Below are 22,969 nucleotides of genomic sequence, written 5' to 3' on the forward strand. Positions count from 1 at the left end.
AGTCCATTACAGATATTTTACCACTCCCTATTAGAAGGAAAGAAACTTATTCTCAGCAGAGGTATGCTGCTTCATTTGTGTTTAGCCTCTAACGTATGCCTGAGATCTACCACAACACAAGCACTGAAGTGACTGACACTGGCCAGTCAGTAGGTCCTGCATGCGAAAGTCCTAACGGGTCCTGCCAACTGCAGCACTGCTGTAGTATTCCTCATGTGTTGTAGATACAATGATGCAGGTTCAAAGGCCTAAGAAGAGAAAGAACCAGACCCACTACTAGATTTTTGGGTGTCCAATATTTAATTTTCAGGGTACAAGGCCTCCAAACCAGAGCCTAGTATTCATGTTAAGTGTTCAAGTTTACACACACACAGAATGGGAGTGCTGAGAGTGGATAGTTATTAAAACACTTCTCTCATGAAGAAAACTAGTAGAAAGGGTTCTTCTCAACCATCTCCAGTTTGGGTATTTCTGTATAGTGCACATGAATGTGTCAATAGCCATCCAATGTGTCAGTGCCTTTGGAGCCTCAACCTTCCTGCTTAGTCCCCTGAGTCTGCACATTTTAAACAATAGTGAAAATGTAACAAATCCCCCGTCTTTAATGCCTATATAGTCTAAGAAAATTTCTTTCACAGTATCCCATGTAGCCATAGTGTCAGCTGTCAGAATGTTTAACTTCTGATATTTCTAGCTTCCGTGCAGTTTTTCAAACACCTAATTTCCAGGAGGCTGCTTAATGTTTCACCCCAAAAAAACCCAACAACTCATGTTTGGTACATATATAGATTTTACTGAGACAACAGTGCCACTTGTAAAGAGGCAGGGAGGAATCTTTGTTAATAAGAATTGAGAAATACTGACAAGCAGATGTGTGATCTGCACTGCAGAAAACAAGGTGGACGTCTAGAACATGATGAATCCCAGGAGTGCAAACCCGTCAGCGCTGCAGGTGGGGAGACGTCATTGCCTGCAAGGGGTGGGCCATGATTTTTACAAGATTTGACTTGTCTGGAACTAACCAGCACCTGCGCTGATGCATAGGTACATAGGAGAACAAACAGACTATGCACTTTCCCCAATCCACTAGACCTCCCTGGTTCAACATATGCCAGGATTTACCCACGTTTTGGGGCTGTTATGGACACATGGGTTTGTGAGCTGTCATTAACAAGCCCATGCAGTGAAACTAAGAAGGTGTTTCAAATCAGGAAAAACTAATTATGGCAGCAGCATTTACATTTAATTTGATTTATTGACTTTCTTACAATATATAAAAGCCAAAGTAATACAAAGAAAGTGAAGAAAAAGAAGTAAAAACCAATGGGGCTTCAGCTGCCTAAACCACACTTCTAGTGCTGCTTCAGGTGATTTGCTATAACCCACTTGGCCTCCAGTCGCTATGTCATATCTTCCAGTTCTGTGTTCTCCCATGTCTCTGCTGCCTTATGACATATAAAGTGGTCTAGACACCTATGTTTAAGCAGCTGAATTTTACGTACTCATAGAGGTTACAGAGAGACAAACAAATTGAAACAATGAAGATTTCATATCTTTATAGCCAATACAAACCCTGTTTAAACTACTAATCTGATTTCTGACACAGATAATCAACTCATAAAAGGGATGGAAAGCAAGAAGACAAAATAGTCTGTGGAAAACTGAGGAACAGTGTAATACTAAGAGCCTGCAGGCTGACATGTCAAATGAATTAGAAACATTTTCATTACAAATGGCAGTCTCTGTGATTCTGGAGCAATCTGACCTATGAGTAACTGGAAGAGCAATCACCATGCTCAGCAAGGAATAACTGATGCAGAGGTTCACTGAAACCACACACTGAACATACAAATTACCTATTTTCCCAGTTCTACTTTTTTTATCAAAGAACCTGCTGCAATTTTTCAGGTGCTACTTTGGGTAACTTCTGTAGACTCACTAAAAAAGTGTTTTCTCTGGATTAGGATGTATCCCAGATCAAAGCCTCAAATTTAGATACCATGGACATTTGTGTATTTGTGTGTGTGTGCATTCAGAACTGAAATTGCAGCTTTGCACTTCAAGAGGAAGAAAAATTGAAGTTCTCAGTGGTTTGATATTGTGGATTCTGATGCTGAAATCTGAATATTGTGGCTGGAGCTTTCATAATATATTAACTTTGATATATCCTATGTAATTTCTTTGTCTCATCTTAGGTTACAAATATATACATACTTCAAATTTAATAACAGCAGAATTTCTGTTACCATTTAATACAGAGCTGCTTTATATTTTCCTGTTTTCTCCAGCTGCTACTACTTGGGTGTGGTCATATCTCACTGCACCCTAGGCAGCATCAGGTGACTGATTTTTGCAGATCACCTTTTAATCTCATGTTTTTTCTATCTTCTTTATCATAGGAGTGGCCAAGGCTGGGAGAAAACTAATGACTGTATGTAATGGCTCATTATAGTCCTAAGCACAGGATTAAGCACTGCTTAAGAATCCTTTCCAGAGACAGGTTCATCCAGTCTCCTATTCAAAGCACACTGAAACGCCATGTGAGTTTTCCCATTAAGGTCAGAGGCTTTTGGCTTGCTCCATGAGAAAAAGAAACCTTTCAGTAGAAATTACAACTAAGTGATTACAACTTTTGGGATAAAATTAGTCTGCTATAAATGTAAGTCAGCCATAGCAATTTGCCTGGCATAGCAAAAGAAAAACATAACTCTTGTTTCTTGCATGTTTTTAACACAAAGATGTCTGTGCCAAAAGAATCTAAAGGAGCTTTACTACAGATCAGAGCATCACTTCTGATCAAAAAGGTACAGAATCCAACAAACAAGGTTCTGATTCTTCAACAGGGAAAGATCTCTGCACTCACACTCCACTGCAAGGCTCACATCTAAATTAGAAAATTAGCTGAAGTCATTAAAAAATAATTTATCATATAAAGTTTTTAAGTGTAGTAAGTGGCAGTAATTTATCTAACATACCTTTACACTTCATCCTAACTTTCTTCTCCTGCAGCATTTGAGCTGAGCTGTTCAGCAGATCTTTCTGTTGACTATATATGCTTCTAATGCAGGAGATGTATTTGTAGCAATTAAATGCAGTAATTTAGGCTAAGTACTATAATGAATATACTGGATGGAGAATGAAGATAGGGATAGAAGATAAAATATGCATCTTTTTGGTAGCTGATTCTGTTCTGAAGATGAGAAAATATATTTATCTGTGTGTTGATTAGTGGGTATTGCAGCAGTAAATCACTTCTTCATTCCATTCTGTTCCATTCAGGTCTCGTGCACTCTGGCTTGTCATTCACACAGATACGGCCTGAGGAGTGGATGAAGCAGATTTGTCATTTGTCATCTAAGAGAACCAGCAAGAAATTTAAAAAGTGACTTGTTAATATTATTTGACTGGCCAGCTCCCAATATAGCTCTTATCAGGTGCTTCCAAGTCACTCAGCAGCGTGTTCCACAGGAGATATCCACAGAAGGAGGCTGGAACGAAGGTCAGTGATAACTGGGATCAGGGCCAAACAGCGATGGAGAAGCATGGTCTCTGCACTGGTGGACCTCACCTCCCACAAGATCTTGTGATGAGAGTAAGCCCAAGAACCTATTGATTTCGGGTCCAGTGATGCCCCACCACAACCACAGAAATGCTATGGGAGTAATTTGTGAGTGAGAGCGCAGGGGCTTCCAGGGCAGAGCCTCAGAGGTTCAGGGCACAGAATGGATTTACATGCTGGCAAGGACCTTGCTTCACAGGTATTGTAGGCTGAATAAAAGCTTACACAGAAAAAGAATTGTAATAGCAGTGGGAACATGATTACAGTGAACGTTTGCAGAAAACATGAAGGATCAGCATTATAAGAATTGTATTGCCTCATTTTTTTTCTCCTGTATCCCTCTGTTAGCTCTGAGTTAATTATTTTTCTCCCAAAGAGTACCAGGCATAGCAAGGTCACCAGAATGAGGTGACAGTGCCAGAGGGCAAGTCAGCGGGGGAAAGCACCTGGAAGGAGACTGATGATGCTTGGAGGCTGATCCATTTCATGTCAATAAGAGGAGCTATTTAAATCTCCATGGGATGTGACATACAGAAGAGAGGAGGAAGCTTCACAGAAAGAGGGATTGTAAAAATTATGTAAATTTCAAAGAAAAAAAAAGAAACAAAATCAGCGAAATTCCAATACAATGCTTGAATGGCATTTGTTGAATAACTTGTGTGAGTGAGACCTGTTACCAGACATTTCAATTACAAGGAGCCATATGATATTACTGTATACAAAGTGTGACCAATCAGAGAAATCATTAGGCACCCCACCATTCAAGGGTGCCAAAAGCAGTATGCACTTCTACCCAGAGATACTTAAATAGACCCTTCCCTTACCTTCCTATTACCATCTCAGTAAAGTCATCCATGCAGCCTGCCCGTATTTGTTCAGCGGTCAGAGGGCTGTTTGGTGTAAAGGTCTTTTTCAGACCCCTTTCATTCCTCGCACTTGTTACTGCGTCTCTCAAAGCAAAGAACACAGAGCATCCCAAGAAAAGTCCTGCCTCACCTATACCCTGAAAAAGAAAAAAAAAAAGTCAGATAGGTGTAGGTTTTGAGCAAATGAGAAGAGTACATGCCATATCAGCATCAACTAAAATGCTCAAAATTCAGTCACTCGAAAAGTGTTTCATCCTTCAGTAAGGAACATTATTTTAGATTTAGTGGAAGCTAGCTTAGATCATGCCGAGTCTTCTGATGGTGGCTGCCTCCAGGGAAATAAAAAGGTTGATTTCAAATATTGGCTATTGATTTTAGAATCTTTTTGGTTCATTGTTAAACTGAAATTTAGAATAACTGGCAGATAAAATTAAAACAATCCAAACCCAGGTACAGATACAACATAGCAACAAAGCCTGAACTCATGATGATTCCCTACAGACAATCACCACTGACCTCAGTGGGCTTGGCATCTTCTCACTGGTTCTGATATAAGATTCACATTTGTTCCTTATCTCAAAGATATGTCAAACCCACCCTTATTCCATAGTTCTCTCAGTGCTGTTGTATTGAACATTTTAATTTGGACTGGATTGGGATATCACAATTGAATATCTCCTTGCTAAAATCTGAGAACCAAATGTCTTCCCCAAACATGGTGCATGAAGTCAGAATCACACCTTCTTACAGTGCATTTTAAGGTAAATATAGGAGATTAATTCACAGAAAAGGATAAAAGCTCGGTTTGAAGAGGCATATTAATACCAGCTCTCTACATCAGCTCCAAATCAGCTATGTAACTACATCACCTAGATAATTTTTTTTTCAAACACTTTTCTAATTATATATTACTGAGACAGCTTTAAATAATTTTAAAGGAACTATTTGTTCTTTAATAACTTTTGCTATAAAATATGCTTTTTCCTCCTGTCATGCTGTTTTATTTTACTGTATTCTAAAAGTGTACCTAATCCTTGAAACAGCTGGGAAAAAAAGAAGAGGAACTGAAAACTTCTATATGTTTTATATCAGAGTAATTCTCTGTTTGTTGTGGGATCTAAGAATCTGGCACTGTGATGGTTTGCTTACCTTGGATGAATAGATGGCATAAGGATTTTGGGAAGATGACAGCAGGGAAACACTAAACTGTTCTGGAATATCACAAACAGCAGGGATCTTATACTGATCTGGACCACGAGTATAGAGGACTCCTTCTGGAGAGTACTTTAATTCTTCCATTGTGTACAGTCCAATGCCTTGAACAAAGGCACCTTCGATCTTTAAATAAGAAAAGAAATAGCATTTATGTTCTCATGTTTGGTAAAATGCATAAAACTTTGGCAAGAACTGACTTGTATCACTAGCTGTTAGAAGATAATTTTCTTTCCTGTTTGCCTAATGGGATTCTTCAACATTTTGGGACTACCGTGATGGGAAAAGCTTTCACACTCCTCTCTCATTCCAGACAGAGACAAATGCTTTCATGTTGAAGTGATGAGATCTGTGGACCAGCCTGAAATGAAGAAAGGTGTTTCCCTGCTATCAGGTGGGAAGGCAAGTCAAACAGGAGAATCTGGAGACTGTAGATCACAAACAGGATTTAAGTCGCACAGATAGTGGGCATATATACATACAGGAATTACTATAGGTTAACACCATGGGTAAAATTCAAGATTCACTGACATCTGAAAACCTCTGGCACTGACTCACTTGGAACAAGTTTAAAAGTAAAGGACCTTTTAATATGATCTATGACTTATAACATTATCTAGTAAGAAATTAACTTTTTCTGAATTAATGGGGTAATCTTCACTTCAGATAAGGCTATCAGTGTAAAAGAAATAAGACAGCAGGAAATTCTTGCCACATACCTGTCCTATATCCACAGCTGGATTTATGCTGCATCCAACGTCCATAACAATGTCTGTTCTGAGGTTCTGTCAATAAAATTCAAATGCATGTTACTGAGAGAGACGCATGGAGCAGAGGCATTAAAATATAATGTGGGTTAGAGTTGGTATTCAGTGGAATAATATATGCTAAGACAGAGGCCCCTCCATGTACACAATTTCAAAGGAATTTCCAATACCACATCACAAGCAAAACAGTTTGTCTCAACTTTAATGGAAGTTTAGCCAGAGACAGTTCTGCCAGATTTTTCCCATTGCACAAGGAAATCCCCCCATAAATAAGTACAGATAGAGGGCATATGATCAGCAGCCTGTGACATTTAGCTGTCAAGATGGTCAAAAGCCTGGAAATAGAATGTTTAGCTCTGTAGTAATTTGTTTGCTGGCAAACAGGGAGAGAACAAGCGAAGAACATGTCAGCTGTCTGTCATAAACCCAAAGGTGAACCCATATGACATTAATACAGAAGTGCCAAAAGCTGGCTAACACTGCACAGCTTTCATTCTGCTCCACCTGTAATTCGCATTACACTGTTGTTATATACATATAACATATATATATAAATACACTGTTGTTATATTTACTATCATGTGAAAGCAGGTGACTTATTAATGCAAAACTTGAATGGTTGTTGGAGCATCCAGTGATACAAACAAACCTCATTCATATTATTTACAAAACTTCTATTACACTCAGTTATTACCTTGTGATCCCCTGTTAGACAGTTAATTTCAACCTCTGAACAAGCAGCTCCATAAAGAAAATATGTGAATGGCTGCCCTTCCCCTTTCTCCCAATCCATGTTTTCATTGTAACCTCTGATGGAACAAACAAAGTCCGCAAGAAGAAAATTAATGAACGTTTGCATCATAACAAAGCAGATGAGCACATGAAAGTTTGAAACTACTTCAAATGAAATCTTAAATAATAGGACAGAACCCCAACAGTTAAGCTCCATGAAAACCTACAAAGCACTAGTAGTTTAGGTTTGATGGAGCTGGTATTCACAAAAAATTTAGCAATCAAGCAAGCTATTTCAGTTCAGGAGAGTCTATAACCAGCATAATCCCAGAAAAATACTAATAAAGAAACAGTAATCAAGCACAGTATACAAATTTAACGTAATGGTTGCTGAGGTAATAGCACATAAGAGAATTCAGAAAAAAGGAGGAAAACTGGTCAGGACCAATGAAAGAATAATTTACAAGAGAAATTAAAGAGTTAAAATCACAGAAACTGCCGACAGAATGAGTCAGAGGGTTAAAACAGGAATATTGAAATAAAGGTGTAATTACTTAAAAGGGACTGGGACTAACTGAGGAGACTATAGTACTCAGGACTGATGGGGTAAAATCAGTGGACACAAGAGGACAGTGAGATGCAGTATCTCCCAACCTTGTAAGCTATGTGACCAAGGCATATTATCTGACCATATATGACTGAAAAGTCTTTGTTGAGCATATATTATACTCCATAAAACCATTATAGTATAATTCAGAGCATTGAACCATGCACTGAAAAAGGGATACACAAAATCCACATATTCAACTTCTCACATCCCATCTACCTCAGTTGGCTTTGAGATTCTTGGAACATGACTGGATAAGAACCAGATCAATACAGATTTGAGGCTCAGGGATCTGCAGATGTTTTTGGACACCATCAAATGTCAATAGCAAAGTATGACTGTTGCTCATGGCTTTGGAGATATCAACATTCCTAAAGGGCTGCATAAGCAGAAAACATACTTGAACAGACTTCACAGCAGGAAGGGACATTTTCTTTGGGCTTTTCTTGGTGTTTTAAATAAGTACGGGTTTGTGAAGTGACTCTTCAACTTGCTCCATACTGCCTGAACACTTGAAAAGTTGCTGTTGATAAATAGGTAAATAGAGGTGGAGGGAGAGAAGACAAAAGGCACGGCAGGCTAAGAGGGAGGCTTTGATTTGAATCCCACCTGAGTTATAGCACAGGAAATTTTCCTTTCTGGTTCTTTATAAACACTGTGAAAGAATTCAGAGGAAAAGAACCACGAGACTGCACTGAGAGAGAGCAGTGGGAACTGTGTTTAAGATTACTGTGTCCTACAACAGTATGCTGTTGTGAATATATCTATATCTAAGAGTATATTAGGTGGGAATTTTCTGAGCCTCAAGAAGCAAAGAGGTCAAAACGATGACTCCAAAACAGTAAGCAACCCCGCTTCCAACGTGAGCACTAAGTCTCCCCCTAGCTTTCAATTAGTGCTGAATCATGGCATCTGATTCCTGAGTTAGTTTTTAAAAAAGAAATAAATTACCATCAGCTTTCTCTTAAACTCAACCAGACATTTTAAATTCTCCTTCCTCTAAAGAGAAATAACCTTAAGGTCCAAATCTAGAATTAAATGGTTCTAATTTTCCACATGCACCTGGTTCCTAATTACAGGTGTGTGCTGGATAAATATTTTAATGCTGCCACTTGTTCTTCCTGTCATGCAACTTGGTGTGACCATGTTTGTGGGTAAAAGTGTAAATAATTTGTAGTACAACAATATTTATAGCTTATAGCAATACAGTCTCCAGTAAATAAGCTACATTCCACTTTGCACACCTACTGTTATGGGAGCAGTATCTTTCTTGATGCTTTCTGGTTTGCTGATGGCCAAATCATAGAGAAAATACGGGACAAAGTATTGTTTTGATACTTTCTGGAGAGTCCATACAGGGCTAGGCATGAATTAGCACTTAACCTCTTTCTCCACCCCCCATATATCAAAAAATTACATAAAACATAAACTGAGCCACTAGAAAGAACTATTGGTCAGGATCTTCACTTCATGGCATTGGTTATCTTCAGAAGTCAGTCCTCATCTAACCTATGCATTTTTAAGGAAGAAAAATATATTACCTGAAGTAGCCAGTAGCTGACAGACTCACACTCTGTTCAAAAGCTTCTTTAATCTGTAAAATACAGCAGTGTTTGTGATAAACCAGGGAAGGAGTCAGGAAGGAACACAGCATACATATATTTCCTTAATTTACATATATTGACATGTATTTCCTTAAAAACCTAACTGTAACAAATTGTAAAGAAAGGAAGACCAGCTGAGTTAAGGGTGTTTAGCTGCACATGGGGCCTAATACTGTAGAACTAAACCCCCTTTAGACGAGCAATCTGAATCCTTTTGGCAATACAGTAAGGAATGGACCTGTCAACAATGGTGTTCTTACAGAATCTTTATTACTGGTAATGCCATAGTCAGAAAGGGCCCTGCTGAATTTTTCTGCTCAACCTCAACAGCAACAGACCCCTTTTCATTAATTGAACAGATCTGGTTTATAAGTCACTGAGATAAAAGATCTGCATGACCTATTTGCACAAAAATGACAGTTGACAAGAGAAATGTTCTTCACAGTGTTCTTCTGCCAGTGGTAAAAATGACAGTGCGAGGTCCTAAATCTATTCCCTTTCAGTGATTCTCATCTTAGATTTACTCAGTTTGCAAGTCAATAATTTTTTTTTAAATACTTTTACTTAATTGTAATTTACTGACTTTGCAAGATATAAAACTACTTCTCTACATATATTAACATTCTTTCTTAGATCAGCTATTTCTGCGAATATTTTGGGTGTGTCTGAATTATCCAAATTAATTTGGCACCTATTAGAGGAGAACTGGATTTAATCTTTGCATACATAGTTGTCAGTTATCAAGTGACCACATGTATTTCAACATTATTTGCTGTTGCTAGGAATTACTACTGCCAAGAAAGTGTTTACATTTTTGCAGTTATTATAGTATTTAATCGCTTGAGATTAAATACCCTAGTGTACTGGATCTGTAAATGCCTCAAGGCAGGGATTGTCCTTTTCATTAGGCCACAAATTACAAGCAATACTAGATAAGAAGACATAACAAACAGGTCTTCTGTTAACATCTCAATACACAGACGACTAGATTCCTAGACATATCTTCATAAAAAGAGTTGATATTATAGCAGAAAGCTTTTAGTTAAGAAAATTTAGTTTCTAGCCCTAAAATTCTATTCCAGTTTCAAGTGGGCACCAGACAGGGGCCATTTCTACAAATAGCTTTAGCACTACTTCAGTACTACCCTACTGCAAATATAACTAAAATTATAACTAATTACATACTAGACCAATGGGAGCAAGGATTCCTGCTACCTTTTTTGCAGTTCTGTAATATACTGCATATGGGAGAGAGATGGGAGGAAGAGGTCGAGAAGGCTTCTCTTATTGATTAGGTAAAATAAAGAACAGCTATGTAGGAAAACTGACACCGTACACATATACCCTGTCAATCTTTTGGCAACAGCTTGTCTGAGCATAAGCTGGGCTGCATTATGTTATTGCACAAGCTGATATTTTTGGTATATTAAAAGCTTCTGTGCCTCCAAACATGACTTCACTGATAGCTTCCCCTTCTTTCCAACTAGGTATGATCTGGGGATTGTTTCCCATATATCTAAACCAAGCACCTACACTCCATCTGTCTGTGAAATAACCTGTTCCTGTAGTTTTTAACTTTACAATTATTAGGCTGAGCAGACTGATAGACTACAATACATATATCACAGTGTCTGCAAGCACACAAAACACATTTATAGGATTTACATGTCTTACCCAATCATTCCAAGTCCCTTTTGGGTTCTTGTTGATGATAGGCTGCAAACGTTTCAGAAGAGTTTGGCAAGCATCCTGGTGAGAGGTCAGGAGAATATACCACAAAATTAACACAGATATGTTTGGTTCTAGTCAAGATATGTTCTAGTTAGTATTTAATTAGTATATGCTTTACTGTTATCTCGGTTTGAAAAGGTATGGTAGGAGATGTTGTTTTAACTGCATAGGCACAAACCTTATGAAGGGTTAAGTTACAAGAGCTGGAATCTGCGTGAATCAGTAGATTTAGAACAAGATCAGGGTACAAGATTTGTATGGGACTAGTTAATTTGTTAGATGAAACAAGGATTTTGTCAAACATAAGCCTTTTGGGGAAAGCTCGGATCATATTCTGAAAACTCATAAGCACCATTACTGAGAAACTGTCAACAACTCGTATTTCTTCTTGGCAATCTCCAGTAGTATTATTGGTAATCTCAAACTTGTTTTCTATGGGATCACTACTGCTTAAAGTTTGGCAGGCATTAAATACCACGAGGGACAGGGTCTTTTGTTAAACTAAATACTACTTTTTACCTTCACAGCCATGCCATTGACATCTGTCCCTGCAGATCCTACTGAGGCACAGGCATTAGGAACAGTTGTTGTGCTCGTTTCACAGAAGTGAATGTATGACATAGGGATGTTCAATTCCCGACTAGCAACCTGTTTCAGGAAGAACAACATATTCTTTTCTGTTTTAGAAGCATTCTAAACACTCCAACAGTTTCCCAGTACTTGCTAGAAGTCAGTGATACCAGCAAAGATAAAGCTTTAGCAAGTCCTCTTCCAACCTTCAGTTGAAATAATTCTGCCTAGTTTGTCAGCTCAAAGAAACAGAAAAGAAAGCCAATGTTTTAGCTGTACTCAAACTCTGGATTGAGACTCTGGAGTCCGACATTTCATTCCTGATTTTGCTGCTTATGTCCTGTATGACTTAGGGCAAACTATGCAGGCCCAGATCCAAAGCTTTCACTGACTTGATAAATATCTTTACAGATCTGTCTCTCAATTATCTATTAAACAAATATGATCATAATAATATCTTCTGGACTGTATATTAATCTGAACACTGACTGTCTTTTTTTACCATGGGTTTTATCGATCAGCCCCAAAAAATCTTGTTTCTAATAAGCCTCTTCACATACCATTGGAAGAATAAAAAACAATCTGTTTTTTCTTTCTGCTGTCTCTATGACTCTTAATGAAGTCATCTTTGCTTTCTAATTCTATCAATACAAAGAAGCAGTGGCTATGCTGATAAAGAAACTGTCCTACTGGTACGCTAACTAACCAAGAAGAAAGCCTTCACACTGTCACACTTCACACTGTGTGACAGATAAAGCATAAGGTAGTATTTGTTTGGATCACCTGTTACCTGGATCATTTTTGTATGAATACCCTGCCCCATTTCAATTCCACCATGTGTCAGAAGCACAGATCCATCAGTATAAATATGAACCAGAGCAGCAGCCTAAAAAAGAAAAACAAAATCAAGATTAGACTAGTGAGAGATATGTTGTATACTGTGATGAACTGATGAATCAAAAAGGACATAGTTTTGAAGTTTATTTCAAATTATCTGTTTAATGCTTTTGAATAGAAGGCTAAATTTGGAACGCTAGTCCCTGCTTTTAATCTGTAAGGAACTTCAAAAGAAAAAGATACAAATCCTTGGAGGTCTTCTTTTTCTGTTACTAGATCCTAAAATAAATCTACATCAGGCAACAGTATCTCAATGGATCAAGAAGAAGCTGGAGGATGTCCTGCACTAGTGGCTGTACATGCAAATTGCTGCAAGTTCCATTTTTGCTGCAAGTTCCATGTTTGAGAGCCTTTGGACACAGGTTTTTCAACTGCATGGGCAGGCTCTGTCAGCATTAGACACAGGAGGAAGGTTCTGACTGAGATTTTCCTCCTGGACTCAGTTGGAAGGAGCACTGTAGACCCCGTGACTTTAGAGATAGCCAGCTTGATATGATACAAGCCAGTCAATTAATTTTCAATTGATGAAATGCTGTCTGTTCCAGAAATACTGGACACCTACATTAAGCAAAATACGAAGACCAAAAATACTGTTGTCCTTTTTTTCCTTAAACTTAGTCTTCGATGACATCAAAGGGTTAGGTCTTTAAGAACAGCATCCTGTAGCATCCCTATGTTCAGAAAGAGTAAGCTCAGTTCTATATCTAGAACGGATAACTTATCCAATGACACTTTGCCATCAGTCTTCAAAATGTTTTCATAAAAGTGTTCAACTCATCTATACCAATACTGCATCACAAGAGATAGACTAGTAGGTCTAGATAGGTACCCTAGACCAAGTAAGCAGGGTCCAAGCTGCCTGGGTCCTGAAAACCAAACAACTTTGATCTCAGCTAGAAGCTAGCGTAGCCTTCAGGGAACAACCATTAGGAGGATGATAGTTTTGCAGAAGGTGAAAGATAACACATTTTGCATCCTAAGGTAGAGTAACTGTAATCTTCTATGGATAAAAAGTTTAGCTCACTTATTCCTTAAAGAAACTAACCTGAGAAAGATAACGTGTGCCTAGTCCAATCGGAAACTTCATTGGTACAATGGCAATCCCTTTTTTCTTCCAGTAATTTTGTTTGTTAAATTCATTGACAGCTGTTTTCCTACTGTAGTATGCAGATTTCTCCATACATTCATTCCAACACCGCATTAAGTTTTGTGGATCAAGCTTTTGTTTGAAGTGTGTCTGCTCGTTCTCCTTATACATATTTATTTCCCTAATCTGAAATAATAAAATTAACAGCTATCACACAGTCCTGTTGAAGGCAGACTGACCATTTGCAGGGACTTGTAAACAACAAGAAGATTACCATATATTTTTTGAACAATTACCAGTTGGTTCAGTTTGTAAGAGCATGCTATTCATTCAACAACCAGACATTGATTAAAAAAGAGTATGAATTTTAGCACAAATTATGTTTGACTTAGAAAAGATTTGTTCAAACAGTTGAGCTAATCTAAAGGGTTTTAACTTTCCAGTTGCATAGACTTCATTTCAGGAGAGAAGACGCCTTCATTTTGTCACCTTTTCTGGTGATAAACCGGTTTTATCTGCAACTCCTGTTATCCAAGTTTCTGTCACCAGTGCTGCCTGGGGAAAGCCAAACCCTCGGAATGCTGTGTTTGATGGCAAGTTTGTTTTGCATGCATAAGCCCAGCATCTTAAGTTGGGAATCTTGTACGCATTGTCCATTTTTAATAAGGATACTTCTGCCACCTGAGGTAGGGGACAAACAGGTATAGTTAAATGTCAGAACAGTGCTTCTTTCAAATTCACATTTACATCTTCCTCACCTCATTTAAAGACCTTGAGACAATTAGCTTTAAAATTGGGTTTCTGTCAATCACTGGTAGTAAGGATTCTCTGACAGACACAAACAGACTTCATTTGTACATTTCTCAGGCAGCATATTAGTTTTCAGTTCCTTTTTGATATTCACAGAACACAGCTGATGTTACTAGTAGTTGAGTGCTGGTGAGTAGTTAAGGATGTAAAAGATATTTCATTTTGCAATTTATTTTGCTCCTACTTCAATGTGAAAAGCCACACAGAACTAAAAACAGATTAGATTTAAAGTGATAGAAGCTATGAAGGGAACTGATGAAAACATTTTGAATTATCACATCCTGTGGAAATTCACAGTTCAGATTTACTTCCAGAAAGCACCTGTACTGCAGTCTACCATGTCTTCCGGTTCTTACATTTTTCTTTTAGAGATTTCACATGACAAACACAAAAACCCAAGAAAAGGAAAAATAAAAAAAACCCCTCAAATTAGGTTCTAGGATGCAGTATCAAAATAAATAAATAAGTTTAAAAATGTTTTTATGCCTCAGGAAGAGGCCACAGGCTCTCTTCATTGTTAAGTAGATTTCTCAGAATAGCAACTTTAAGCTTGTATTCCTACTGTACCCACTGAGCTCTAAACAATAAACTTCAAAACTTTTCTGCATAGAAACAACTGAAGATAGTTTTGCTCTAATAACTATGCATATGAATAATGTCATATAATGCTACCTTTTCACTTAAGAAATATAAGTTGAAATGTTATTTGCGGAATGAAAAGAAAAAAGAGTCATATTTTGTTGTTTGGGCTTTTAAAATTATTTATTATGACCACACTTCTATGGACTTCAGAGAAAGTATGTGAATATATGAAGCTGATCAGTCTTAAGAGGGTTATTGGTAAATCAGAGTGAATACAATGTGTTGTTATAATACAACTCTTAGCTATGCCAAAGTTTCTTCCCAGAAATGTCTGTTCTAACCTTGATGCAATCACAGAGAGTTAAAATAAATTATTAATTCTTGACTGAACAATAACTAAGTTAATCGTAGATTGTTGGTATTCAGCGCCCATGCTGGAAGACCAGTCTTTATTACAACGAGCATCAAGCATCCTGGCTCTCTAGGGCCAGGTTCCCATACAATTAAGCCCTCTCTAAAGAAAGAATAAATCCCAAAATACCACCTTGGGAACACACAGGTAAGTCGTACTGGCTCAGAAATAAATGGGGACTTATTATAAGCTTTGGTAAAGCTTATAATTTTATTTCTAATAAACATATTTCTGCTTTTAGAAGTGTTGAATTATTAATGCTATACTAATAGAACCAAATGAAATCACAGAGCTAGACCACTGGTTATTGATCTAATTAATTAGGGAGCGATGTTAGAGGGTTAGGCTGTTATCACATGTGCTATTCCAGCTGCAGCTGAGTTGGGTGGAAAGGTTACTCAGCTATCTCTACCTCCAATTCTAGGTACACCAGCTTCACTGTATCATTGTAGAATTTCATCTTAAGATGGTTCTGACATGTTATCTGCATTAATGTACATGCTTTTAATAATGGAATTTTTTTCTAACCCAGGTTATTTTTCAAAACCAGGTTAGGCAGCAATAGCATGGGCAGTTACACTGACAGATTTCAGACTGCAGAAAATACCTATAGGTGGGGCAATGACAAGCAGATGATGGGCAGTAACCTCAGCAAACATTTCAGTTACAGCTAGAATAGCCTATGCAAACACAAATAGCTAGTGAGTGATATTAAAGCAAGGAACATTTTATTCTTTGAAGACCTGTAAGAAAGGAACTGAGGTATAGAGCACAATAAATGCAGACCCAGGACAGAAATGCATAGAGATAGTAACAGAATAACGATCACTATGAATTTTCTGAAGGCTAAGAAAGCCTTGTAGACATAAAGCTTTAGGCAGGCACAAATGCAGGTACTATGTAGTTTAAAAGGAATATGTTGTTAGTTGCCATGTTTATAATGGGAAAATAAGCCTGAGAAAACAGTCATGAAGTGAATATGTAGAAAAATGTCAAAAAGTAGCATAGTGCTTCACTGAACTAAATAAGGAAAGGTTAAACTACTAGGTGTAGATTTTCCAAAAACCCACAATCCCTACATCAAAAGGCTATATGATTAACAATACACGTGCAAGGGAATTTGGCCTTCATCATTTTCCAGCTAATTATTCCTCCATATTATAAGATTTGTCAGCTTATAAAATCCTTACCACTACAGATTCATCAGGGGTGCATCCTCCATTAATGTAATATTTGGCATCCAAAGCTCTGATCCTACCATCATTCATGAAGCCAACCTAGAATGATCAACAATAATCTATTTAGATTTTGGCATTCATTTATTTCTTCAGTGCTTGTATATTTTGCAAAAGAATGTAACCCACACAGTTAGAGTCATACTCACTATTACCTTCTGGGCAGCATTCACTGAAATTATAGAAGGGCAAAAGAGAAAGAAACAGTGTTCCTAGGATATTGGCTTTCCCACATGGCACCTGTGATCTGTATAGGTACAGCATATAACAAGCAACACCAGCCCATTGGGAAAGGAAGAAGCAGGGAAGCCCAGTGGCTTCCTGTGGATTTCCTGAGATGGCTGATGAGTGCGTCATCTAGGAATGTTAACTAGATAAAGTCAAATCCTGCCCTGACTGCAAGAACAGTGTCTGGCAGATGGAGCATGGCATTTGTTTCTCTTAATGAAGAAATGTTACCTTTATCTCATACCCCTCTTTTCACCTGTTGCCACTAATAGTTCCTGAATTCTCCACGTAAGCTACAGCTCATGTCCAACTTAAGGGAAGCATCTTATAAAACCTCTCTTACTTTACCTATGTAGTAGAGATGGAAGGGCAGCAGATATTGTCCTAATGGATAGTTACGACTGATGACAGTGCATGAGGAGGGAAGAGATTAGTTTCCTCCATAGGGTGTGTATTCCCATATGACACTTTCTGTGAAAAACTAGCTGCTTCTTTGTGTGAACCTAACCGTATGGACAGTAAAAAATAAACCTCTGCAGAAAAAGTCTGAGCTAGTTTGGCTTCCCATTCCCAGAAAGAAAAAGAAAGAGCTATAAAAGGAAAAGGACACAAAGAGACCACAAAAACCAATCAAACAAAAAACCTGCAGAGAGAGAAGCAGAAGCAGAGAAAAGGCTGTGCAGCAACTTTATATCTTGGTTTTCTGGCTAGTAGTTTTGTTTTAAAATTGAATTGTTTATACTCATTTTCATTAATAGAACAAATATTAACCAGTAATGCTGAAATACTTATTCACAGAAAATGGGCGGATATTTTTTCATTGAATACTTGTGGCACTCACTTTATATTTACCAATAAAAGGATGTCGGCCACCAGTGATTAACATATCATCCCCTCGGCTCAGAATAAGACGGACGGCTCTGTTGGTTCTAAATCAACAGAAGAAAAGTCAAATTTCAGTCAAAACAAGAGATGTTATTGACAAGATGGCTATTCGTCACTTATCCAGATCTAGCCATGCATATAAACATGCATTTAGATTAAACTTAACTTTAATAGGCTTAAATATATGCTTAAAGCTACATCCAGAGTTCATATTTTTTGCACTTAGAATCATGTCAGAATTTTAATTTCATCTCCTGAAAGCCAGCAAGATAACTCAGTGCAAACTTCTGAAGAAATTGTTATTTCAGTATTAAGACTGAACTGTGTAATGAGCTAATAGCAGTTAGCATTCAACCTTAAGCAAGAAATAGTTACCTCTTAGCTATTCAGAATTGTACTGACATGGGGTGCCGTGAAATAAAATCAAAGCATAGATAATAATAAAAATAGGAAAATTAGTCTACAAACGCATATACAATTTAAAATAGTTACTTTTGAAAAAATGGACATAAGATGTAAAATAAAGTCCTAACAATAAAAAAAGATTGTTTAAACTATTAAAAAAAGGAGTATTTTTAGCATGGCCTCAAAACACAGATAACATGGCCAAAAATAACCAAAAAAAGAGCAGTTTGTACAACAGTGACAGTAGTAACAAGAGAAATGCATCGCATTAACCTCTCAGATTACAAGATAATTTTGGCTAAAACAGGATGTAGCCTGATGTGCATTCTGCAGCAAATCAGCTATGCTTATAAAAGAGGTTACTATCCCCTGACAGCTAATGGCAATATTGTCCTGCCAAATTTGGAGGGTAGGGGATGGAGCTTTATGTGATAAGATTCCTAAACTAAGTAGTATCAGCAAAAACATGATACCTAATAGATTTAAGCTAATTTTTTCTGAAAGATGTTGGGGATTGAACTAGAATTACTTGTTCTTAAAAGCAGTTCCATTCATGAACTCTTCCTTCTGCATCCTGCTGTGCCAGTGAAGTTCACACCTGGGTGGTTAATGTCATGTTTTGAAGACACATACAAAGCCTTGGTAGTTGGGGACTGGTCCTTTTGAAATGCTCAATCATTTCAAGAGTATTTCTGGCTTATACTAATACCAATACACTTATACTAATACTAATTTCTTCAAGTCCCATTAATTTAGTTGAGGCTAGAGCTGCTTAACGTGAGCAGTCACAAAACAAAACAAAGAAATGCACTGAATAGTCTTACAGTCAGGATTTTATTACTTTTTGGCTAGGAACTCTGGGAAAGGAAAAAGCATTTTAGCCAAAATGCAAAACTTGTTCACCCCATTTTCTCTTCATATACCAATAAACATGTACCACACTTACTTGTTTGCTGCCACTGCAGCAACTGATGCCAGTAACCCAGCTTTCAGGAGTTTCCCACCAAAAGCTCCACCAACTCGCTTAACATGGCACATGATCCTGTTGGCTGGAACACCTAAACTTGCAGCTACCATCTCCTGTAAAACCAGTTTTAATCTTTTATGCCAACTCAAACTAAGCTTAAAAGTCATGTTCTAGAAAAGGGTTCCATAGATGTTTCTAGTTGTTTAGGGTTTTTTCTTTAATCAGATTAAAATAATTTTTCCTTTACCCTAGGTTAAAAAGCAAGAAAAAGATAGCAACAAACAGTGAATGTGAACAGTGTTCACATTTAAAATCTCTACCATGGAGACTTTAAAATGGCCATGACAGAAGTGAAGAATAATACCCTTGGATTTTATTACCTGAACAGTAAGAAGCTTTGGGTTAAGAAAAAGGGACTAGAATACAGTTTTTATTATTTTTATTACTAGGAAAATAAATTTGATTTTTAATTTTTAATTCAGATAAGACAATTTGTTTTTTAATAATCTTCTAATGTTTTGCTAGTGTCAGGAATATTCTTGCTTCAAATAATTTTCTCAAACACAAAGTTCTTCATGCTTCTTGGCTATTGCCAATACAATAATAATGGAAATGATAAAAGGAGCTGAACTGTGTTGAAATACCAGTGTTGAGTCTGAAATACTATCAGTTTCATGCACCATAGCTATTGCTATGTATACCACACACTACACCAGTGTTTGCTTTACCATTTACCATCATGAAAATGATCAGAGGGCTGGAACACCTCTCCTACGCAGAAAGGCTGAGAGAGTTGGAGTTGTTCAGCCTGCAGAAGAGAAGGCTCCAGGGAGACCTTATGGTGGCCTTTCAATACATAAAGGGGGCTTGTAAGAAACAGAAAGACTTTTTACCAAGGCCTGTACCGACAGGACAAGGGGCAATGGTTTTAAACTGAAAGAGGGTAGGTTTAGATTGGACATAAGGAAGAAATTTTTTACAGTGAGGGTGGTGAGACACTGGAACAGGTTGTCCAGAGAAGTTGTGGACACCCCATCATTGGAAGTGTTCAGGGTCAGGTTGGATGGGGCTTTGAGAAGCTTGATGTAGTGAAAGATAAGCCTGTCCATGGCATGGGGTTTGGATTAGATGATCTTTAAAGGTTCCTTCAAACACAAACCATTCTATGTTTATGATTTTGGCATGGAGCAGCAGTCTCACCTACAGCTATTAGCACTGATCAAATTAAATTCCTGGTTGATCCAAACATAGACCCACCATCAGTGAAGGAAGAGTTAGTACGTGAATTATTACAGGAGCTCGACCACTACAAACTGATGGGCCCTGACGCCATCCACCCAATGGTGTTGAGAGAGCTGGCTGACATCATTGCGAGGCCACTCTCCATCATCTTCAAGAAGTCATGGAGAATGGGGGATGTCCCAGAGGACTGGAGGAAGGCAAATGTTACCCCTATCTACAAGAATGGCTCGAGGGAGGATCCGGGTAACTATAGGCCCATCAGCCTTACTTCAATCCCAGGGAAAGTTATGGAACAAATCCTCCTGGGGGCCATCACAAGTCAAATGAAGCACGTGATTGGGAAAAGCCAACATGGCTTCACTAAGGGCAGATTGTGCTTGACAAACCTGGTGGCCTTCTATGACAGAGTGACTTGCCTGATTGACATGGGGCAGGCGTGGACATTGTCTACCTGGACTTCTCCAAGGCTTTTGATATGGATCCCCACGGCCTCCTTCTGGAGAAATTAATGCGTTATGGCCTAGACAAGTGGTCTGTGCAGTGGGTGGGAAACTGGCTGACAGGCCACACCCAAAGGGTGGTGGTAAATAGCTCTTTTTCAAAGTGGCAACCTGTCACAAGTGGCATCCCCCGGGGATCGATATTGGGCCCAACGTTATTCAACATCTTCATAAGTGATCTGGATAATGGGATCAATTGTAGCCTGGTGAATTTTGTGGATGACACCAAACTGAGTCGGGAAGTAGACACTCCAGAAAGGAGAGCTGCTCTGCAGGAAGATCTGGATAGGCTGGAAGAGTGGACTAACAAGAACCTTACGAAATTCAACAAGGACAAGTGTAAGGTCTTGCACCTGGGAAAACATGATCCGGGAGTGCAGCACAGACTGGGATCCACCTGGCTGGAGAGCAGCTCTGTGGAAAGGGACCTGGGGGTCCTGGTAGACAGGAAGCTCAAAATGAGCGAACAGTGTGCTGCTGCGGCCAAGAAGGCCAACAGGGTGCTGGGTTGCATCAAAAAGGGCATCACCAGCAGAGATAAAGAAATCATTATCCCACTCTACTCAGCGCTTGTCAGGCCACACCTGGAGTACTGCGTACAGTTCTGGTCCCCGCTATACAACAAAATGTGGACAGGCTGGAAGGGGTCCAGAGAAGGGCCACCAAGAGGATCAGAGGACTGGGAAGCCTGCCATACGAGGATAGGCTGGAAGAACAGGGTTTGTTCAGCCTTGAGAAAAGGAGGCTCAGAGGGGATCTCATCACCGTGTACCAGTACTTAAGGGGTAGCTACAAAGAAGATGGAGGTTCCCTTTTTACAAGGAGTCACATGGAGAGGACAAGGGGGAATGGATATAAATTGCTCTTGGGGAGATTCTGATTGGACATGAGAGGGAAATTTTTCACAGTGAGGGCAGTCACCCGTTGGAATAATCTCCCCAGGGAAGCGGTTGACTTTGGCACATTGGACACTTTTAAGATTCGGCTGGAGAGGATGCTGGGCCATCTTGTCTAGACTGTGCTCTTCCTAGAAAGGTTGGACTAGATGATCGCTGAGGTCTCTTCCAGCCTGTGATTCTGTGTGAAACCCTCAGCAGACTCAGACTCTGCAGGGTGCTGATTTCCTCAGTGGAAAGCTAATGGAGATGGAGACGCCTCAGAACTTCATAGGGAGGTTTTCATGCCTACAATAGTGGGGCATGAGGTACTTTGTTCAAAGGAAAATAAGGGACTTTTACTTCCTCCTTATCCTCACAGTCAGTGTTTATCAGGATTCAGCAGGACTAGAAAGCAGCTGTTGTGGATAATCCAGATGTGCAATTTCATGTTCCTACTGCTTCTAAACTCTTAAGACGGATTTGTAAACCAAACTTGAAAAAGAACGCTCTGTATTACCTGAATAATTGCTGGATGCTGTGTTGACACATACACATCCATTTCTTTATCCTCTCCTTTTGGAATGGCAAGCACACTCTGAGTCTCCATGTAAAAGTGTTCCTGTCCCCCAATGCGAATCTCTCCTGATCCAAAGAGAAAAACACAAGTGTTACTGAGGGAAAAGGGCAGAAGAAATGAACCAGGAAAGAACTAATTGCCCATTGTCATGTAAATTATGGTAATCAGCATCAAATCTTATGATGCTTCTTGTATGAAGGAGCAACTTCTAAAATAAAAACACGGATGTAACTCCTTGCAGGATTAAATTGATCTTGTTCCAGTAGCATCACCAGAACTTGGTTAATAGCAGGCAATATTGTCTACGAGTGGTGACAATATTAAATAAAACATAGATATATTAAACAAAGCATGGACATACTGGACCAGGTCAAGAAGAAGGCCACCAAGATGGTCAGGGGGCTGGACCACAGCATGTGTCATAAGAGTTTGAAAGAACTGGATTTATTCATCCATAAGAAGAAAAGGGTTAAGGGGAGATATTATTGCTCTCTACAACTATCTAATGGGAGGGTGTAGAGAAGAGTGAGCCAGACTGTTCTCAGAGATGCTCAGTGGAAGGATAAGAGGCAATGAATGTAAGAAACTCCAACTCAATGTGAGAAAAAAAAATTTC

General features: G+C 38.6%; 1 protein-coding gene across 12 annotated transcripts in view; it reads right to left on the bottom strand.

Moving 5' to 3' along the window:
• Positions 1 to 1,235: 1,235 nt before the first annotated feature.
• AOX1 (aldehyde oxidase 1) overlaps positions 1,236 to 22,969 on the bottom strand; it is a 43,979-nt gene continuing 22,245 nt past the window's right edge. For 5 of the 12 annotated variants that reach the window (XM_064451914.1, XM_064451917.1, XM_064451919.1 and 2 more), the window contains 15 exons: positions 22,294 to 22,418; positions 19,136 to 19,269; positions 17,741 to 17,828; positions 16,627 to 16,713; positions 14,122 to 14,313; positions 13,591 to 13,818; positions 12,439 to 12,534; positions 11,598 to 11,726; positions 11,022 to 11,096; positions 9,285 to 9,337; positions 7,099 to 7,213; positions 6,357 to 6,422; positions 5,575 to 5,763; positions 4,384 to 4,562; positions 3,330 to 3,488 (listed from right to left, as the gene is read on the bottom strand). In XM_064451914.1, coding sequence (XP_064307984.1) covers positions 3,446 to 3,488; positions 4,384 to 4,562; positions 5,575 to 5,763; positions 6,357 to 6,422; positions 7,099 to 7,213; positions 9,285 to 9,337; positions 11,022 to 11,096; positions 11,598 to 11,726; positions 12,439 to 12,534; positions 13,591 to 13,818; positions 14,122 to 14,313; positions 16,627 to 16,713; positions 17,741 to 17,828; positions 19,136 to 19,269; positions 22,294 to 22,418 — 1,799 coding nt within the window. In that variant the 3' untranslated portion in view covers positions 3,330 to 3,445. The other 7 variants (XM_064451912.1, XM_064451915.1, XM_064451921.1 and 4 more) reach the window with 5 other exon arrangements.

The sequence above is a fragment of the Phalacrocorax carbo genome, chromosome 5 (assembly GCF_963921805.1).
Source record: "Phalacrocorax carbo chromosome 5, bPhaCar2.1, whole genome shotgun sequence".
NCBI lineage: Eukaryota > Metazoa > Chordata > Aves > Suliformes > Phalacrocoracidae > Phalacrocorax > Phalacrocorax carbo.